The sequence below is a fragment of the Canis lupus genome, chromosome 11 (assembly GCF_011100685.1).
Source record: "Canis lupus familiaris isolate Mischka breed German Shepherd chromosome 11, alternate assembly UU_Cfam_GSD_1.0, whole genome shotgun sequence".
Taxonomy (NCBI): Eukaryota; Metazoa; Chordata; class Mammalia; order Carnivora; family Canidae; genus Canis; species Canis lupus.
The window spans coordinates 37,435,115-37,454,028 of NC_049232.1; the positions used below are offsets into that span (position 1 = coordinate 37,435,115).

The 18,914-nt window shown below is 35.1% G+C and overlaps 1 protein-coding gene and 1 long non-coding RNA gene across 11 annotated transcripts in view; one reads left to right on the forward strand and one right to left on the reverse strand.

The window, feature by feature from the left end:
- CNTLN (centlein) overlaps nt 1-18,914 on the forward strand; it is a 308,559-nt gene that overhangs the window by 197,249 nt on the left and 92,396 nt on the right. For all 10 annotated transcript variants that reach the window (XM_038552477.1, XM_038552478.1, XM_038552470.1 and 7 more), the window contains 2 exons: nt 3,932-4,023; nt 8,055-8,590. In XM_038552477.1, coding sequence (XP_038408405.1) covers nt 3,932-4,023; nt 8,055-8,590 — 628 coding nt within the window. The remainder of the gene's footprint in view (nt 1-3,931; nt 4,024-8,054; nt 8,591-18,914) is intronic.
- On the reverse strand, nt 1,539-11,660 carry LOC119876803. Its single transcript, XR_005366799.1, has 3 exons — nt 11,532-11,660; nt 3,068-3,151; nt 1,539-1,670 (listed from the first exon to the last, which is right to left on the reverse strand). It is a non-coding gene; the product is annotated as an uncharacterized LOC119876803 (long non-coding RNA).

Consider the following 18,914-nt stretch of genomic DNA (forward strand, 5'->3'; position numbering starts at 1 on the left):
AGGAGATCTTCACCTGCAGCCTCGTGGAGGCACCTAGGCTAGGAGCACAGATACGCACATGAATATGGTTGGCCAGGGGGAGCCTGAGTCCTTGACTGTAACTCCTTCAGGGACTGGAGTCCATTGGCCGTGTACCGGGTCTGTCCGGGGAGGGCAGCTTTTCCTCACAGGGCTTTCTGGGTAAAGAGTGTAATACATATGGTCAGGCCTGAAAAATCACATATAGGATTAGGTTTAGAACAGGAATCCTCGACCTTTACCACAAATGCATGAGTGTGTTCATAAAAACACTGTTAATGGCTTCATTGAAAGCTGAAGGCCTGGGATGCCTGGGTGGCTCAGTTAGTTAAGCATCTATCTTTGGCTCAGGTCATGGTTCCAGTGTGCTGGAATCCAGCCCCATGTCAGGCTCCCTACTCAATGGGGATCTTGTTTCTCCTCTCCCTCTGCCACTCCCCTACTTGTGCACGTGCGCTCTCTCTCTCTTTCAAATAAATAAATAAAATCTTTTAGAAAAAGAAAGGTGAAGTCCTGCTTATTAATAAAAGAACAAAAGAAGCAAATGTGAAAACTCACAAACAATAGCAAGCTTTCTTTTCTTTCTTTGTATGTGTGTGTGTGTGTGTGTGTGTGTGTATGTGTGTTGTGTTTGGGTTGGCTGAAGCAGATCTCTTTGCTGCAAGTCATCTGGTCCAGCTCTTTTTCAGGCTGCAAGTGGAGTTTACTTCTGCTCCACTGTCTATTTCTTGGCTACAGAGGGACAAATATAAATGTACAGAGCCTCTTAAGCCTAGATTTGGAACTGGCACATTGTAACTTCTATTCACATTCATTTTATTAAATACAGCTAGCAACAATTTGTATGTTTTATCCATTTTAGTTTCTTTGGAGGGATGGGAGACTATTTCAGACTTTTTAGACCCTCATCCATAAACTTTCTAGAAGTCCTTTTGTCCAGCTGAAAGGATATACTAAACATCATATTACTTTTAGAGATTGTCAAGAACAGGCCTGACAGTCACATCCAGGGCCATGCCTTAATGTCAAAATCTCAGATTTGGCCTTTCCTGCCAATGTGTCAGTGGTTGCTCATTTGATATGGTGAGAAACTTTCATTTCCAACCCTGAAAGTACTGGAACGTATGCACTTCTGAATACCTATGGCCGCTCCTTTCTGAGCTCAGTTCTTTCCTATAAACCCAGTCAAAATCAACTCCTGCTATCAGCAGAACACTGGAACATCCTCACTCATTGTTACAAATTAATCAGCTACATTTTTGTCTTCCATGTTATGTCAGATGGCAGTTTGCCAAATGTATGCCACTACATAGCATGGGTCAGTTTTCTCAGCCTCCTGAAACATTCTTTGGCACCCACCACCTAGTCCCAAAATTGATGCCACATAATTTTAGGTTTTTATTATAGCTATGCCCAGCAGCTTTTGCTATAGTGTAAACAACCACAAAATTTCAGTGACTTGCAATAATGTACATTATTTTTTTGTTCATGGTTTCTGCAGATCAGCTGGAGCATATGTGCTTCAGGCTGAAGTTCTGTTATTTGTTTGGAGCATATTTGGCTCACATGGTTCTACATGTCTCAGTCTCAGGCCCAGGTTGAAGGAGGCAGTGACTATCTGGACATATTCTTTTCAAAGCAGATGCTGGAAACTGCCAAGGGAAGAGGAGAAATACCTAAGTTCTAGGTTTATAACAGGCACTCTCTTATTTATACCCACATTCCTTTGGTCAGTACAACTCATATGACCATGCTCAAGCTCAGCGTCAGTGGAGTAGGGGTCTCTACTCCACCCATAAAGGTAGAGAAGAATGGAGTAAGCATTTGCTGACTAATACTCTACCATAGTGTGATATCAAAGTATGAACCAAAAGCATTTGCTGTTTTTCAAGTATATACTGCTCAAAATAATAGTATACTATAGTGGCATATTTTAGGGTGGCAACCCTAAAGGTATTTTCTTATGGCAACCAATCATAATGAAAATAGATTTTTAGAAATAATTTGATAAAATAGCTAAAAGAATCTACAAGGGGGAAAAATTGCAGAAGAATTTAGATTAATTTGTTAATGTAATCTAAGAGAATTAAGAGAAAAAAACATAGAAAGAAAGATAAGTTTATCTGTTAGGAGAGAATATGAATCAGAATGAATTTTTATAGTAGGAATGAAAGTGAGGCATTTAAAACCAAAACATTAAAAATAAATCTCTAGAAGTGTGAAACATGTGCTCACATATCTAATATAGGACAAAAATAGAACTGCATATTTCTAACTAGGTCTTCTTGGTTCGTTTCTCAAATCCTGAGACCCTTGAATGAGAGAAGAATCAAAGGGCAGAGTGGGTTCCTTGTTCCCCTCTATCATCTGGGCCTAGCTACTTGGCTATTCTTTGTGAAACCTGTTAAAGCGAGAAACTAAAGTCTTCCACAGAAGTGAACGTGGTCAACCAGTCCACCAGTGGACTTTGCACACACCCAGGAGCACAAAGCAGCAACCAAATTCATTTTTGAATCAGTCTTATTTTATTGGAATTATTTAGCTGTTTTTAGCATTTATGCTCTTTGAGCATAGAACTATTTTATTCTTATTTTTTAAGAGTAAATATTTCAGTTAGAACTATAGTAGATATTTAAATGACTTGAACAGCTGAATTGTATTTGCATATTATTTCTATATTGCTGAAAGAGTGTTGTAAATGAATTCAGCACCATGGTGTTAGGGGACTAGAAAAAGAAACTTGGGAACCAATAGATTATTATCAAGGTAAAGGTACATATTCCCCAGGTGGCAAATTCTACCTATTCCAGCTTTTATTATCCTTAGGATAGTGTTCTATTTATTTCATGAGTACAGAAGTTTTAATTGGATATGTCATGTTTCAAAGACAAAAGAAATGCCTAATTCACTCTAACAAACTTGTTAGTCACTGTTTATACCAAGAGGATTTCTACTCTACAGAGAATAATATTGTTTTTTTCTCCTTTGTTGATGAATCAAAGTTTTACACTGACCTACAGCAGCCAAGCATACTTTAAAGCAAAATCACCTCAGTCTAGCACAGATACGTATCCTTTTAGCTTTATATATTCTTGTTTGCCCTTCTTTTTTGATTCTTTAAGAAATGTTGTATCTGAAAAATAATTCAACAAGGAAACATTAAATTTGTCACAATAATTTATCTGATTAGAAAACATTTATGTTTTAATGTATTTAAATTTTGATAGTATTAACTGAAATTTTATGATTATTTTTTTCCTTTAATTTTGATATGTTGTAGATTTTTGTTCGTTTGAAAAGGTTTTAGTAGTCATATGCATGGAGAGTATAGGAATCATTTGTAGAAACAACTTCACCTGTTATCTGGGTTTGTACGTGTTATAAAGTGACAGTTTTCCTGGAAATGTGATTTTTATGATTTACTCTGCTTAGTGCATGATTTTTTACCTGGAAAAGAGGTGGGGGCAGGGGGCTGTTACAGTTTCAATTCACCCTAATTCGGGTAGTGTTTGCTTTGTTCAGCAATCACTCTGATCCTCCTGGCAGGGAACAAGATCCAGAGAACAAAACTAGTAGTGACTAGATAAGAAGGCAGCGAATTCCGCTTTTAAGGCAAAGGAGGAATAGTCTACAAAAGAATGAAAATAGGAATAAAAGTATAGCATTGTTAACCTGAAGATCTGTTGTACCTTTGAAAATCTTACACTGGGAAAAAAAGACACTACAAAGGTATGTAATTATGTGACTGAAATCTTGGAAAAGGTTACCATTTAGTTTCCAGCCAAATACTTTGACAATAAAATAGATTAGATTATTCATAGTTGAGAAAACTTAGAACCCTTTTCCTTAAAATGACAGGACACTGTTTCAGCAGTATATGATGTACCGTAATATATTATTTATTCTCTACCAGAACAACTCTGTAGAAACGATGAAGATGATGGGGTCAAGAAGAGTACTCCAGAGAAGAATGGGAAAGAAATGTCGGAGCAGACATTGCAGAAGGTAGTCTAATCTTTAAGATATTGAGCTGAGGAAGTTAAATCTGAATTTTAACATAAAGGATTATATTTTAAAAAGAGGGCTCATGAACTTAAACCTTGTGTGAATCCTTAATTTAAATTCATAATTCAAAATCATTCACTTGCCAAATGGGTTAAACAAAATCAATGTTAGTGAAATAAATGTGGAAACACTTGTGCTTCTATTGACATAGATTAAAAATATCTTCAAAGATGAAATGAAGAGAATGATAATAGAAATTATAAAAATTTTTGCTATATGTGCTTATTACCAGTTTAAAATGTGACATGAGACTTATATTAAAAAAGCATATAGATTTGCAATTTTGAACTATTAAAACTGAATGTAGTTTTAGCTTCAATAAAGTAAAATGGTAATATGTTTATAATTTAATTTTAAACTTAAAAATATACATGACTCATTTCATTTTAGATAGAAATTTATGCCCACATAATTTAGAATAGTTTTGCCTGTTTTAATAGAATCACTCATACAAACCCTGCTGCCACTTTACATTAATGCCTGTAATTAACAATAAAATGTTCTTTAAAAATCTTAACACTTACTTTTACAGTTTTATACTTAATTCATATTTTTGTGTATAAATACATTCTTATCAAGATCAGTTAAGTTGGCTTGGTTGCATTTTAGCACGCTTTGTTATTGTTATAAAGAAAATATTTTTTTAATTGGTTGTAATTTGCTATGCTAGATACTTAGATAAAGCTGGAAATACACAAATATATAAGTAAAAATATTAATGAGGCTACTTATATTTCTTACATCTGTGAAATGACTTATAGGAAATCTCGTGACTTAGAACAGATGATGTGATCCCTTATACTTCTAACACTTGCTATACATCAGGTAACAAAGGCTGTCATCTCATTATTACTGAATAAAACATAGCAGGTTAACACAATAACATACAGAATAAATGCTCACATTCCTTTATCGTAAGGTAAAACGAGTAACTGAAAGAATATATGCATTATCAGCTGGAAGGCCATACAGTTTGCACTAGCTTATCTTCTTTGTTTCAGAACAGTATTTTTATTTGCTGGGATTTGTATAATTTTTCTCTCTATGGCTTATAATAGTATATTGCTATCTACTACTTCCTTAGGGTAGAAACCCTAAAGAAATCCATTATTTAATTCTAACTGCCGTAAATGGCTACTTCCATAGTGGATCCAGAAACCCATTTTAAGTTCTAAAAAGCCAACAGGAATTATTTGCACTGGACCGTACTAATTTGTCACTTTTTAAAAATGTTAACCTAATGTACCTATGTGAGTCATGATTTAACCTTCTTTAGTTGGGTTTCCTGATTTTAAAAGTATGTATTGTAAAACATTCAAAATAGGTTTAAAAGATAGTAACAATATGAAAACATTTGTTTACATAGTAGAAATGAAACATATATAATTGTTTTAAGTAATGTATTAACATTTTACACTGTTATGGCATGAATTGAGCTCCCCCCACCCAATATTATTATGTCAAAGTCCTAATTCCCAGTATCTCAGAAGATGACTGTATTTGAGGATGAGGTCTTCAAAGAGGTAAAGTTAAAATGAGATTATTGGGGTTTAAACTACCCAGTCTGTGATATTTTCTTATGGCAGCCCTAGAAAAGTATTACAGACACTTTACAAAGTCAGGTGTTTTATCTCCATTTTGAAAGAGGCCATCTTTTTTGGTAAATTATTATGATCTGTACTGGAGGAAAAGTATGCACATGAGCTGATTTACAGACAAACCAAATGCCTTTAACAAATCCCTAGACTTTCCTTCTCAAATATATTGAAATTTTCCTTTTGTTTCTGGAGGTTTAATATCAGTTTAACAATAATTTTTAAGAGTATACCTTTCCCTTTCTAAAGAGTTTAGAAGTACTGTCTCTGTTTTATTTTTCCTCCATTTTAACTTAAATGCAAATAATTTTGGCCAGTTTTTAGGATTAAACATGGATTCACATTAGGCAGTTAACAGACTTAAACATTTTAAATGTTAACAGATTTTAAAGATATTTATCCAATGGTATATAAAATTTTTATGAGTTGCACCCAAACTTAAATGGATTTTAGTCAAAAGACAAAGATAATGCTCATTTCTAGAATTGAAATCTCATATTTAAGATGTTTGTTATATTTGTTCATAACCTGTTATATTTTAATCAAAAGTACAAAGTTGATTTAAGTGCTAATTCAACAATGTTTAGTGCAAGTAATCTTATCTCAGTTTAAGTAATTTTATTAAGTAGCATAATTGCTTATTTACATAAAATAGATTTTAAAAAATACAGTCTATTTTACTTACTCTATCATGGAGTCTAACATGCTAAAATATTTTTGAAAATACACTGTTGTTTGCAGTGATTAAAACCACTAAGAAACTGAAGAAACTGTAGAAAGGTGATATTCTCTATTCTATAGTATTTTTTACTAAATAGAGAATAAAATTTGACATAAAATGATTTTGAAAAAGTAAGCAGTTTTTAGCTAGAATTCATGTGTTCTTGAAAATGATGTTTAGGAAACAACTTACATCTTTCCCACCATAACTAAATCCAGTAAACTGGAAAGCAATAAGAATATCTGTAAGTTTCATCTTGCAGACTTCTGGAATATTTTAAGTTACTGGTTGTCAATACATCAAGTATGTTTCTCCTTGGAAGAATTGTCTTAAAAGTAAAATGAGTCCATATAGTGTTCCAATCATTTAGGTTTCTTGCTTTACCCCAGTCCTTTGTTCATTTTCCATATGTATCTATGGCTTGTAGAGTAGCCTGAGGGGCACAAAATCTTGAATTTGAATTCCATTTCAAAGCAGGAAATGTTTACCTCTCTGCATTATTTAAGTTTTCAGAGACTCAATTCCCTCCTCTGGAAAAATAATTATTGGCTATACTTACCTCACATGGTTTTGAGGTGATCTGAAGAGATCATGTTTATGAAACCATCTTATAAATGGTAAACTGTACTTTACAAACAATAGTGATTCTTTATTTTTCAAGATTTAAATTGAAATCAACTCCTCCTTGAAGTTTTCATACTCATGGCTTAGAATTAATTGCTCTGTCCTTTTTGCCCAGACTTATGATACTTAGATCCTATCCTTTATCAGATTTATTTATGCAAGTGTCTTTCTTTCAAATAGTTTTTGAAATTTCTTAAAGTCAGAAATTATATGTTTTCATTTCTATGTCCTACAGTGTGAACAATGTATACTGAAATAAATGAGTGCAATCTTGGAATAAGTATAAATTTAAGTTGTTGGGGATGCCTGAGTGGCTCAGTGGTTTGGCACCTGCCTTCGGCCCAGGGTGTGATCCTGGAGACTCGGGATCGAGTCCCACGTTTGGCTCCCTGCGTGGAGCCTGCTTCTGTCTCTCTGCCTGTGTCTCTGCCTCTCTCTCTGTATCTCTTATTAATAGATTTTTTAAAATCTTTAAAAAATAAATAAATAAATTTAAGTTGTTAGACTTTTTCTTGTATAAACTAAGGACCTCATGACTACTAAAATTATATTTTTCTAATTTAGAATAATGCAGCCTTGATAGATTATATTTTATATAGGTAATCATTTTTTCAGATGATTGTTAGATATTGAAGAAAATTATTTTATTAATGAAGTTTCTCTATATCTATTTTTAGACTTTTTGTATAAATTGCTTTTCTCTGAAAATAATTTTTTTCACAATAGTCTATATAGCCAAAGCATTTATCTCAGAAAACTCTGCAAAGTTTATTAGTATACTTAGTTCTGTATCACTTTGTGTAGAATTTTAACTTCTTTTACCATCTGTCCTTCATTCAACAGATGTATTATTGCATTTTATAATGTATTTATCTACACCGCCTTAGAATTATTTAGAAATTAAGTACTTTAGATTTATTTTGTCCTTGTGCTAAGTGTAATTTTACTTTCATAAATTAGAAATGATAAAAAATATACAGCAGATTATGGTTTTGGACTTTTAAGAGAATAAATTAAACTCTTCTGTTTAGGTCGTTGAATTGGAAAATCGGCTACAATCTTTTGAGAAAGGGTCAAGAAAATTAAAAGAAGGAAATAAAAAATTAATGAAAGAAAATGACTTCCTGAAATCCCTCTTAAAACAGCAACAAGAAGATGCAGAGGACAGAGGAAAAGAGCTAGAACAGCTACAAAAGGGGAGTAAAGAAGTAAAAAAAGATAAAGCTGAACTTCAGGTAAAAATCAGTGAGCTGGAGAGAGAAGTCACTTCCCTAAGGAGACAGGTGGCAGAAGCTAATGGGCTGAGAAATGAAAATGAAGAGCTGATGAATTCAATAGAGAAATTGGAGCATTCAGCAGACAAAGCTAAATCTGAGATGGCCACCACGGAAGCAAGATCTGGACAATACGATTGTAAGACAACCACTACCAAGGTTAAATTTAAAGCTGCGAAAAAAAAGTGCTCTGTGGGTCGTTACCACACTGTTCTCAATCACTCCATCAAGGTTATGAGCAATGTGTTTGAGAACCTCAGCAAGGACGGCTGGGAGGATGTGAGTGAAAGCAGGTAAGGCTCTCATTAACTTAGCTCTGTGGTGGGGACACTGTGCATATGTAAAGCACCAGCAAATGGAGATTGAATTTCAACTACTGTCGATTTGGTATTCAGAAAAAATACTGTCAGATCCTTTGAAATATCTTGGGAGGTCTTGTTCTGAGCTTATTGACTGAAATTTGCATGCAAAATTAGCCACAACTGCATGAGTATTTGAATAGGTGCCAGGAAACCCAAAAGAAGGCAATGCTTGATTTCTTCCAGTGATGCTATTTTCATGCAGTCATGAGGCTTGAAATTGACAGTTTGGCAGGTTGATTTAATTTGCTGGCCCTTTGCATATTCACCACTGACAGCTAAGGATTCCCAGGCAAGCCTACTAAGTCGGTTTAGTTATCTTGTGACATGCCAACCTGGGAGGAGAAACATTTTTCCCCCTTAATTTAGTTAGATAAATTTTGAATGACCCATTTCAGCTTGTTACCAGATGTCTACAAGCTGTTTAACATCCTTTAAATTAAGAACCATCTTCACTAATTATTTCATGTATGTATTATGCAAAGTCATTGTACTAACTTTAATTGAATGGTAGTTAAAAATTAGTTCTTTAAAGTTAAAGCCCTCTAAATTCCTAGTCTTAAGTTGTATAACACTTAGCGAATAGCAACAGGAGAATACTAAAAATCTGTAATATTTCTTTTCCTCACTCCTGGCTATACATTACTATACGTACTTGAAGCACATCAATAAAACCACAAAGGCAAATGGATAGTAGAATACTTCTTTCTATACCTAGATAATAGGGAAGTTCAATGTTGCCAGAATTGCTAACAGACAAATTGAACAATTTTCCATAATTCTGTCTTGTTTTGTAATAGCATGTATTTTCTTTTATTTTTCCAAGCTGTCTTTTTTAATCCCCAGAAGAGATCTGTTTTAGGTTTGGATGTCCCTAGATAGTGTAGGGGTGAAAGAGTTTTTTTCCCTTCTTCCTTTCTAGGTTCTTGGACTGGTCTAAAAATGAAATTGATACAATACAGATTAACAGGAAGAAAACAAATAAAAGTTTACAAACATGCATGCCTTCTGTATACATGGGAGAGACCCAAGGAAACTGAATAACTCCCCCACATGGCCAAAACCACCACCTTAAATATGATCTTCAGTGAAAGACAAAAGAAGATGGGGTCAGAGTCATTATGGGAGGTTATCAGGAAAAAGTACAGTAAAAAAAGGGGGAATCAGATTTTTATACAGATTTAAGTTATTGTCTTCTTTACAAGAATCTTTAGAGCTGTAGGGTCATCCATTTCTTCCTGGTACAAGGAGAGCATCACACTTGAAAATGGAGATTTTTCTTATACACGTAAATGTCTCTTACAAAAGGGTAACTTCTACTTGTCCTATATTTACAGTTGCCAGTTTGCAGCAATTCTTTTTTTTTTTTTTTTTTTTTTTTTTTATGATAGTCACACACAGAGAGAGAGAGAGGCAGAGACATAGGCAGAGGGAGAAGCAGGCTCCATGCACCGGGAGCCCGATGTGGGATTCGATCCCGGGTCTCCAGGATCGCGCCCTGGGCCAAAGGCAGGCACTAAACCGCTGCGCCACCCAGGGATCCCCAGTTTGCAGCAATTCTTATGTCAAAGACATATATTGGGGTGGCAAATTCTGCTCCCCTGTGATCCCACCTTTGAAACTTCCCCAAGAAATATCACAGTCCAGAAGCCAAGCTGATAGATTGTTCCATATCTCAAAGATCCAGCCTCTGTCCTGAGAATATGCCATCTTAAACAGTTGTGTTTTATTTCAGGAGGTGGGTCCTGCAGGTGGGCTCCCAAAGTCAGACCTATTTTGTGTGAGACATCAAGCATTTAAAAAGGCATTCTTATAGAAGCAAAATAAAAACAAAGGTTAATGATTGGAGCAGATTATAAACCCAATCAGAGTCTTGAGGGCAGCCAGTAGAAAGAAGACATTCATAAGATAGGAGTTGAAGCACTTGAATGTGTCTGATGATGTCGTTGGTTATTTAGGTAAATTTCTGAGTGGCCCATACAGCAACAGACATGAAGACCATCTAAACCTGAGCTGTTGTGGTGGTTTCTCTGATGTTTATAGCAAGTGATCTAGCTTCAGTTTGCAGGGCTTCTGGAGAAAAGGCAGCTTGAGTTCTCAGTGATTCCAAGTCAAAAGTAGAAAGACTTGGAATTTGGAAAGTCATAGCCAGATATTTGAGGAAACCAGAAGAATTCATGGTTCAATCCAGATTATAGACAAACAACAAATCCTCAAGGCAATTAATCAGAATTAGAATCTAATATCCATAAAGTATGTTATTGAAACATAATTATTCTCTTTGAAATCACCCTAATTTCCACTAAAGATAGCTAAATTAAGGCTAATTTGTTTGCGAAATAAGCTTCATTTCAATAAACTTGGTCTGATTATTTATGTAAGTCCGACAAAGAATTCACTATATTCACTATATTTTAAATCTGCTTTACTGGAATTTTTCATAAAGAGTTTCAGACAGAACTTTTCAAAGCTTCTCAAGGCCAAAATGCCAATCCAAGGTTGCCAACCAACTTTACCAGCAATAATTATACATTTGGGTAAATTTCTCTCTTCTTGAGGTTCCCAAAATGTCCTGAGGTTTCTTCACCTGCTAAGAAGTGACCTTCCTTACGGGGTAAGGCTGCTGGGAACCCTGTAAGCAGGGTACTAGGCTCTTTTCCCAAAAAGTTTTATTGGCTCCATAAAGTCATCTTAGTTCCTAAAAAGCTGTCTGTCTGGTCATATCTGAGTCTGCAAGCTTCTCTCAAACATTTCAGTCAAAACCTTGGTAATATACTCAACGTTTCCAATTCTGTCATGTTACAAAGAGAACAGATTCATGTAGAATTTATGCAAAAAAAAAAAAAAGATTTCTTGAAAATATAAGAATACTTACTAAGAATTTCCAAATTCTGTAGTGATCACCTAGGGCAAAAATGATAAATGTTTCCCTTTGTTTGCAAAGATTCATTTTACCAAATTGTTGTAAGTCACTGTTAGCTTAAGAGGAAAAAAGTTTTCTCAGATCTAGAAAAACAAAATAGTAAAAAAAAAATTAGTGATAAAATAAAGTCACAAAAATTATAATCATTCTCATTAGTTCACTGAGTCCCATGTGACCAATTTTTGTTCTGCTTGAATCCAGTTTTTCTGTTAATTCTGGAAACTCTTAACAATTCAGTTAAAGTTATCAGAAACCCATATTTTGGAATATTTTCCATGAGTCTCCTTGGAGATCAAGCATATTCCAAACATTTTTGCAAAAGTTTTAGAATAGGGGCTCCTGAGTGGCTCAGTTGGTTATGCGTCCAACTCCTGATTTTAGCTTAGGTCATAATCTCAGGGTTATAACATCAGGCTCCTTGCTGGGCATGGAGCTTCCTCAAGATTCTCTCTCTTTTTCTTTTTTTTAATAATAAATTTATTTTTTATTGGTGTTCAATTTGCCAACATACAGAATAACACCCAGTGCTCATCCCGTCAAGTGCCCCCCTCAGTGCCCGTCACACATTCTCTTTCTCAATCTCTCTCTCTCTTTCTCTCTTTACCCCTCCCCTCTCCACAGGCTTGTGGTCTCTCTCCCTTAAAAAAAATTATTAAAACAATTTTATAAGTAAAACAATAACTATAAATGACAAAGAGTTAAAAATGGCCATGGTTAAAGATCTGGTGAGAGTTTATTACAATGGAATTGAGAAGGAAAAAAAAAAGATAAGGAGGGATCCCTGGGTGGCGCAGCGGTTTAGCGCCTGCCTTTGGCCCGGGGCGTGATCCTGGAGACCCGGGATCGAATCCCACGTCGGGCTCCTGGTGCATGGAGCCTGCTTCTCCCTCTGCCTATGTCTCTGCTTCTCTCTCTCTCTGTGTGACTATCATAAATAAATAAAAATTTAAAAAAAATTAAAAAAAGATAAGGAAATCTGGTTATTTCTGTGATATATGTTCTTCAGAATAATAACTAGAAGTATAAGTGATAACATTATACCAGGACAAATCAGATTTTAAGGAATTTCATGTAACTTCCAGAATATTAAAATTAATACACATATCTGCAAAAATATAATCAAGTAGGTTTAGCATCATTTTTTAAGACATTTCTCATGACTCAAAATACTAAATCAGCCTCATTAGGTTAAAAACTCTTTTTGAGAAACTCTGCAATATCTCAACATTTCTTCCAAGTCAAAAGACTTCATTTAGAATTTGATTTGGGGAGGTTTATCAAAAATATCAAAAGGTTTTGGACACTTGACTAAATGGGATAATAGTTCATTCACTATGATATAATACTTAGTTTTCTATTTAATCAGTCTTTAACAAAGACTTCACAGGCAAATATAGAAGTTTACACAGTTGCCAGTAAAACTTAGCTGTTTTTATATCAAAAGGACTAGGTTTACTTAAGTAATCAAAAACCTGATTATAAAAATAATGAAGCAGGGGAATTGTTTTGATAAAAACAAAATCTTTGCTTTCAATGTAAATTACTTTAAAAAGTAAAGAAGAATCTCTTCAAGTCTCTTATCAAGAATACACCAATAGTCAAGAAAACGTCCTTTTACCAAAGACAAAATCAAACTGTAAAATTGTAGCAGCTTACTTTTGATGTAAAAATTCACTTAGTTAAATTAATTCCAATCTTAGCCAGTTCTGACCATGTATTAGGTTCCTTTTTAAAGATTCATTTTCATAAACTTTCTACAAGTTTCAGATTTTGTCCTGTTCTTTTTTTTTGTGGTCCTGTTTTTCCTCCATTTTTAAATAACCAGTTTTACTTTGGGACATATTTACTCTCTTTTCCTTCAACAAAATGCATTTCTATTCTGCATATCTTTTTTTAGCTGAAAACACACATCCTACTTTCCTTGCATTCAGAGATGTTTTTCTTATTATTCCTAGTAGTTTTAGTTACATTTATTAATTAGAATTCTTAAGCCTTAGAAACATTAATTTCTAGTAAAAACTAAGCAGTTGTGAACTATGTTTTATATTAGCATTCTGTAGTTTGTCAGATTTATGAATATATTCCATAATTTCTAGAAACATATGCCCCACCTTTAAAAATAGTGCAATCTTTCATATGGTACATGTTTACTAACAGATCCAAGTAGTTCTTTAATTCCTGTGTAACATGAAGCTGAAAGTAGATAAACCTATGTTTAGTAATTATTTTATCTTCCTTGGGAATGATCTAGATATTCAGTGAATTTCACATCATTGAATTTAACTTAGCAAAATTTTAAAATTTCAACTTACCAAAGGTACTTGGGAAATTATTTTTAAGTACGCATACTGTAAAATATAATTTCCGTTAAAAAGTTTACCTTAAAGCTGTTACCCCACTAACATCTGTCTAAGTCACTCACTTCCAATAATTATGTTTAGACCACCTATGAAAACTTCATGAGACATTAGGCACAGCCAGCCATCATCCCAAGTTATTTTTTGCTGACAAATTTTGTAAGAGATATAACATGAAGTTATTTGACTAGTATGCCTAGGCAGAATAAGTTGTATGTCTGCATTATATTGAACATTGATAACTCTAATATATTACAGTTTTAATTAAACCAATGAACTTAAACTAGCTTTTTTAACTTTTTTAGATTTTATTTATTTATTCATGAGAGACAGAGAGAGCGAAGCAAGCTCCATGCAGGGAGCTTGATGTGGGACTCTATCCCGGGACTCCAGGATCACGCCCTGGGCCGAAGGCAGGCTCTAAACTGCTGAGCCATCCAGGGATCCCAACACTAGCTTTTATTTACCAAAGATTATCTCCGATCATGTGAACTTGAAAAACATTTGGGTCCATTTTTGCGAACTCAATTTATCTAAATGTTTAATTTTGTCAATTTTAAATTTTTTTTATTTTATAAATTTATTTTTATTGGTGTTCAATTTTCCAACATATAGAATAACACTCAGTGCTCATCCCGTCAAGTGCCCCCCTCAGTGCCCGTCACCTAGTCACCCCCACCACCTGCCCACTTCGCCTTCCACCATCCCTAGTACGTTTCCCAGAGTTAGGAGTCTTTCATCTTCTGTCTCCCTTTCTGATATTTCCCACTTATTTTTCCTCCTTTCCCCTTTATTCCCTTTCACTATTTTTTATATTCCCCACATGAATGAGAACATACACTGTTTGTCCTTCGATTGACTTACTTCACTCAGCATAATACCCTCCAGTTCCATCCACATTGAAGCAAATGGTGGGTGTTTGTCGTTTCTAATGGCTGAGTAATATTCCATTGTATACATAAACCACATCTTCTTTATCCATTCATTTTTCAGTGGACACCGAGGCTCCTTCCACAGTTTGGCTATTGTGGACATTGCTGCTAGAAACATCGGGGTGCAGGTGCCCCAGCGTTTCACTACATCTGTATCTTTGGGGTAAATCCCCAGCAGTGCAATTGCTGGGTTGTAGGGCAGGTCTATTTTTAACTCTTTGAGGAACCTCCACACAATTTTCCAGAGTGGCTGCACCAGTTCACATTCCCACCAACAGTGTAAGAGGGTTCCCTTTTCTCCCCATCCTCTCCAACATTTGTGGTCTCCTGCCTTGTTAATTTTCCCCATTCTCACTGGTGTGAGGTGGTATCTCATTGTGGTTTTGATTTGTATTTCCCTGATGGCAAGTGATGCAGAGCATTTTCTCATGTGCATGTTGGCCATGTCTATGTCTTCCTCTGTGAGATTTCTGTTCATGTCTTTTGCCCATTTCATGATTGGATTGTTTGTTTCTTTGGTGTTGAGTTTAATAAGTTCTTTTTAGATCTTGGAAACTAGCCCTTTATCTGATAGGTCATTTGCAAATATCTTCTCCCATTCTGTAGGTTGTCTTTTAGTTTTGTTGACTGTATCCTTTGCTGTGCAAAAGCTTCTTATCTTGATGAAGTCCCAAGAGTTCATTTTTGCTTTTGTTTCTTTTGCCTTTGTGGATGTATCTTGCAAGAAGTTACTGTGGCCGAGTTCAAAAAGAGTGTTTGCTTGTGTTCTCCTCTAGGCGTTTGATGGAATCTTGTCTCACATTTAGATCTTTCATCCATTTTGAGTTTATCTTTGTGTATGGTGCAAGAGAGTGGTCTAGTTTCATTCTTCTGCATGTGGCTGTCCAATTTTCCCAGCACCATTTATTGAAGAGACTGTCTTTCTTCCAGTGGATAGTCTTTCCTCCTTTATCGAATATTAGTTGACCATAAAGTTGAGGGTCCACTTCTGGATTCTCTATTCTGTTCCATTGATCTATGTGTCTGTTTTTATGCCAGTACCACACTATCTTTTTGACCACAGCTTTGTAGTACAACCTGAAATCTGGCATTATGATGCCCCCAGATATGGTCTTCTTTTTTAAAATTCCCCTGGCTATTCGGGGTCTTTTCTGATGCCACACAAATCTTAAAATAATTTGTTCTAACTCTCTGAAGAAAGTCCATGGTATTTTGATAGGGATTGCATTAAACGTGTAAATTGCCCTGGGTAACATTGACATTTTCACAATATTAATTCTGCCAATCCATGAGCATGGAATATTTTTCCATCTCTTTGTGTCTTCCTCAATTTCTTTCAGAAGTGTTCTATAGTTTTTAGGGTATAGATCCTTTACCTTTTTGGTTAGGTTTATTCCTAGGTATCTTATGTTTTTGGGTGCAATTGTAAATGGGATGGACTCCTTCATTTCTCTTTCTTCAGTCTCATTGTTAGTGTATAGAAATGCCACTGACTTCTGGGCATTGATTTTGTATCCTGCCACATTGCCAAATTGCTGTATGAGTTCTAGCAATCTTGGGGTGGAGGCCTTTGGGTTTTCTATTAATTTTGTCAATTAAATAGAGCTCTTTTACACAATAGTTTTGGTAATATCAAGTGGAGGCAGAAAATTATCACATATCTACAACATACATATGCAGGAATACAGAGACCTTAAAATTTTAGCTGTTAGAAAGGTATGATAATGTAAAATTTACTAGTAAAAGAACAGTAGGAAAGAATTAAGTTTATCTGTTCAGATGGCTTTTGTTTGTTTTTACTAATATTTGTGGAGAAGACAGGATTTTTCAGTTGCCTAAATTTCAAATGAGCTTTCCCTCTTTTGTTCTCCTTCTGATTAGAATTACCTTCTTGAAGTTTGTAGAACTTTTATGTCTCAGAGTCACAGGGAAGGAATGCAAGTTCCTCTAAAAAGAACTTTGATTTCCTAAGGCTAATATTTACAAGCCTTTGAAATAAATGGAAGAGGCTTTGGGAATAGTAAAAAGAATTGGTGGACTTTGAATGGTTTCTGAAGCCACCTCTATGGTCCTGTAAAGATTAGATGAGTAAAACAAGGACAGCTGTTTCCAATTCCTTAAAGAATTGGGTTGTTGCTAAATGTTATCAAGAAACTGTCACACCCATCCAACTATGTTGAATGTTTTTCTTTCCTTCTGGGTGCCTTTAGCTTAGGGGAGAAACCCTTACAAGTTTTTTAATTTTTTTTATTGTTTTTCTATCAGGCACTGAATATCAGCTTTCTTCACAAATTTAGACTGGTAGCTTCTAATTTTCTGCCTTTTTAAACTATCCACTAATCTCAAGGGGTAATCCATTTATAAAACTTTTTGAGGATCCTTTCTTAGTTTAAGAAATTCTTTAGCTATGGCCTTTAGTTCATCCTTTGGCCAACGATTGAAAGAGAGATGAGGCACATTTTCCCTAATCTCAAGTGGTTATTTTTAAAAGGTAATAATCTTCATATTAGAAAGGCAGTTCAGACAGATTTAGTAAAACATGAGCATTTAAGTAAAGAATGATAGAGAGGAGCAGTAGGAGTCATGTCAGCCTTAATGACTTTTGTTTTAGATACCTCTTGGATCATTAGTTTTTCATGTCCCCAATTTTCCAAATATCCACCCCCCGCTTTTTTCTTTTTTGATGAGAAAGCTCTCCCCAGGTTTGCATTTTAAAGAATGGTTCTTAGGTCCTACAGAAGATGAGGGCAGAAAACTTGTATCACAAGGGCATAAAAACTTATTCAAAATAAGTTTTCTCCAAGATGGGGTTTTGGGGACATATTTCCCTATTATTAGAGCTCCAGGTAATTTAAATTTTAACTTTTTTTTCTTAAGTGGAATACACTTCTGTTTCCAGTGTCTCAATAAGCAGTTTGAGGTGAATAGGTGAGGTCTGAGGATTAGTAATAATAGGTGAGCTTTGAATTGCTTTTAGAACCACATTTTGGGTTTTGTGGAGATTTGCAGAGAGGTAGGGAGGTCTAAACAAGGGTCCCAGATATCCAAAAGGTCTTCTGAAAGGGCAGAGAGAGGGAGTTGGAGCTAGGTGGGTGTGGAAGAGGGTAGAATTTACATTAGATACAGATCCCAATTTTTTTTAATGTAATTTCTATTATTTTGTATTGTCAAGGGAGTCCTTAGGGCTGTTGTACTTCTTTGTGTCTACTTTTTTATTTGGTTTTTCCATAGATACCAATAATACAATTGTTTAGGATAAGAGCTTTCTAAAAAGAAAAAAATTCAAATACAGAAGTTTTTCCAATTCAAAGGATTCCTCCTCTGGCCATTGATGCATAGGATCTATAAATAGTGATTTAAAGACACTGGACATAAAGCCAAGCTCTGAAGACATAGAACAAGATGATAGACACACAAAAAAACAATTATCATCTCTGAGAGGAAAGGAATCAATAGAAAGCAAGAGTACTCATAACAAATTTTTACCAAAGTTGCTATACCCAAGGACCTAGCTCCACAAATATTTTCTCTTGCTAATCTAAATTTAGATAAGTAGAAGGACTCTCACTATTCTTACTTCCATCAGACCCTACAGGCAGAGGTCCAGGAGACTGATGGGGTAAGAATTCTTACCTTGTGCCAGCTTGTATCTTAGGATCTGGGGTCTGTCAGCTGTAGAATCTCTGGAGTGAGCAGTGATGGTCCCTTTAAGGTCCCCAGAACTTTAGGGGCAGAAATGTTTTCCTTTCTTCCTTTCTAGGTTGTTTGGCTAGTCTAATAATGAAGTTGATAGAAGACAGATTAACAGGAAGAAAAAGTCTAATAACATGTACACCTCCTGTATATATGGGAGAGATCCAGGAAAATTGAGTATCCCCCAAAATAGCTGATTGCTTCCACCCTAAAATCATGTTCAGATAAAGACAAAAGATGTTGGGGGTGAGGAGTCAGTTGTAGGAGGTTATCAGGAAAAGCACAGTAAACAAGGGTAAGGTTGTTCTCCATTGATAACGGTTTCTAGGGAACGAGGTCATCCATCTCTTCTT